The 1,384-nt window shown below is 66.7% G+C and overlaps 2 protein-coding genes across 2 annotated transcripts in view; one reads left to right on the forward strand and one right to left on the reverse strand.

Annotated features, from left to right (window-relative positions):
* DGKA (diacylglycerol kinase, alpha 80kDa) overlaps positions 1-939 on the forward strand; it is a 1,680-nt gene extending 741 nt beyond the window's left edge. Inside the window, exons 4-8 of the mRNA XM_010565171.1 lie at positions 71-151; positions 245-294; positions 357-431; positions 514-633; positions 733-939. Coding sequence (XP_010563473.1) covers positions 71-151; positions 245-294; positions 357-431; positions 514-633; positions 733-939 — 533 coding nt within the window. The remainder of the gene's footprint in view (positions 1-70; positions 152-244; positions 295-356; positions 432-513; positions 634-732) is intronic.
* Positions 940-1,326: 387 nt separating this feature from the next.
* PMEL (premelanosome protein) overlaps positions 1,327-1,384 on the reverse strand; it is an 8,046-nt gene continuing 7,988 nt past the window's right edge. The window contains exon 11 of the mRNA XM_010565172.1: positions 1,327-1,376. Coding sequence (XP_010563474.1) covers positions 1,327-1,376 — 50 coding nt within the window. The remainder of the gene's footprint in view (positions 1,377-1,384) is intronic.

Here is a 1,384-nt window from a genome sequence, read left to right on the forward strand (position 1 = left end):
GCCGGTGAGGTGCAGGGGGGTGGGGGGGGCCAGGGGACCCCCGGGGTCTCATCACGGTCTCTCCATGCAGGCAGCGACCTCGTCTGCATTAACGATGTCTCCTGCTACTTCTCGCTGCTGGAGGGGGGACGCCCTGAGGACAAGCTGGAGTGTGAGCTGGGGGGTCCCCCCAGGTGGGGGAGGGCAGCTCAGGGGTCCCCAGGGACCTGCCAGGGTTACCTCACACTGCTGTGTCCCCCCGCAGTCACCTTCAAGCTGTACGACAAGGACGGGAACGGGCTCCTGGACAGCTCGGTGAGCACTGGGCAGGGGGGGCTGTGACTGAGCCCCCCCCCGCGCTGACACTCTCCCCCCAGGAGGTGGATCGGATCATCACCCAGATGATGCGGGTGGCCCAGTACCTGGACTGGGACGTCACGGAGCTGAAGCCAGTGAGCGGGGCCGGGATGCTGGGATGGGCAGGGGGCCGTCCTTGTGTCCCCCCACCTCTGCTGAAGCCCCGTGTCCCCCCAGATCCTGCAGGAGATGATGCGGGAGATCGACTACGATGGCAGCGGGACGGTGTCGCTGGCTGAGTGGCTCCGCGGGGGGGTCACCAACATCCCGCTGCTGGTGCTGCTGGGCTTGGAGGTGGTGAGTACCCGGGTGCCGCCGCACCGGGCCCCCACCCCCCTCTGCCTGGCTGGGGCCCCCCTAATTGTGTCCGTGTCCGTCTGTCCGTCCGTCCCCCAGCACATGAAGGACGACGGGCAGCACATGTGGCGCCTGAAGCACTTCAACCGCCCCGTGTACTGCAACGTGTGCGAGACGCTGCTGGTGGGGCTGCGCAAGCAAGGGCTGTGCTGCACCTGTGAGCGGGGACGGGGACGGCGGTCAGACCGGGACAGGGATTGGGAAAAGGATGCAGCGGGGACGGGGATAGGGATGGGGACGGGATGAGGACGGGATGGGGATGGCAGTTAGACCAGGATAGGGATGGGGATGAGGACGCGGTGGGGATGACAGGGATGGGATGGGAGAGGGATGGCAGTCGGACCAGGATAAGGGTGGGGACAGGGAACAGGACAGTGGGGATGGGGAGGGGACAGGAATCGGGATGGGGACAAGGGTGGGGACGGGGCGGGGGCATGGTGGGGACTGGGATGGTGGTCCAACCCGGACAGGGACGGGGACAGGGACGGGGATGGGGACAGGGATGGGGATGCTCTGGATCCAGCTGTGGCAGGAGACTCCTCCGCTGCCCCCAGCTGTGGGGAAAGCTCCGCCCTGCCCCACCCATATGGGTGTGGTCGGTGCATAAGCCCCACCCATCTGAAAACCAGCCATTCAGCTGCGAGGGTGGGTTGCTATTGGCTGACCGGCTGGATGTGGTGGTGCTGTGATT

This window comes from Haliaeetus leucocephalus, unplaced genomic scaffold, assembly GCF_000737465.1.
Source record: "Haliaeetus leucocephalus isolate CR32 unplaced genomic scaffold, Haliaeetus_leucocephalus-4.0 Scaffold186, whole genome shotgun sequence".
In the NCBI taxonomy this organism is placed as follows: Eukaryota; Metazoa; Chordata; class Aves; order Accipitriformes; family Accipitridae; genus Haliaeetus; species Haliaeetus leucocephalus.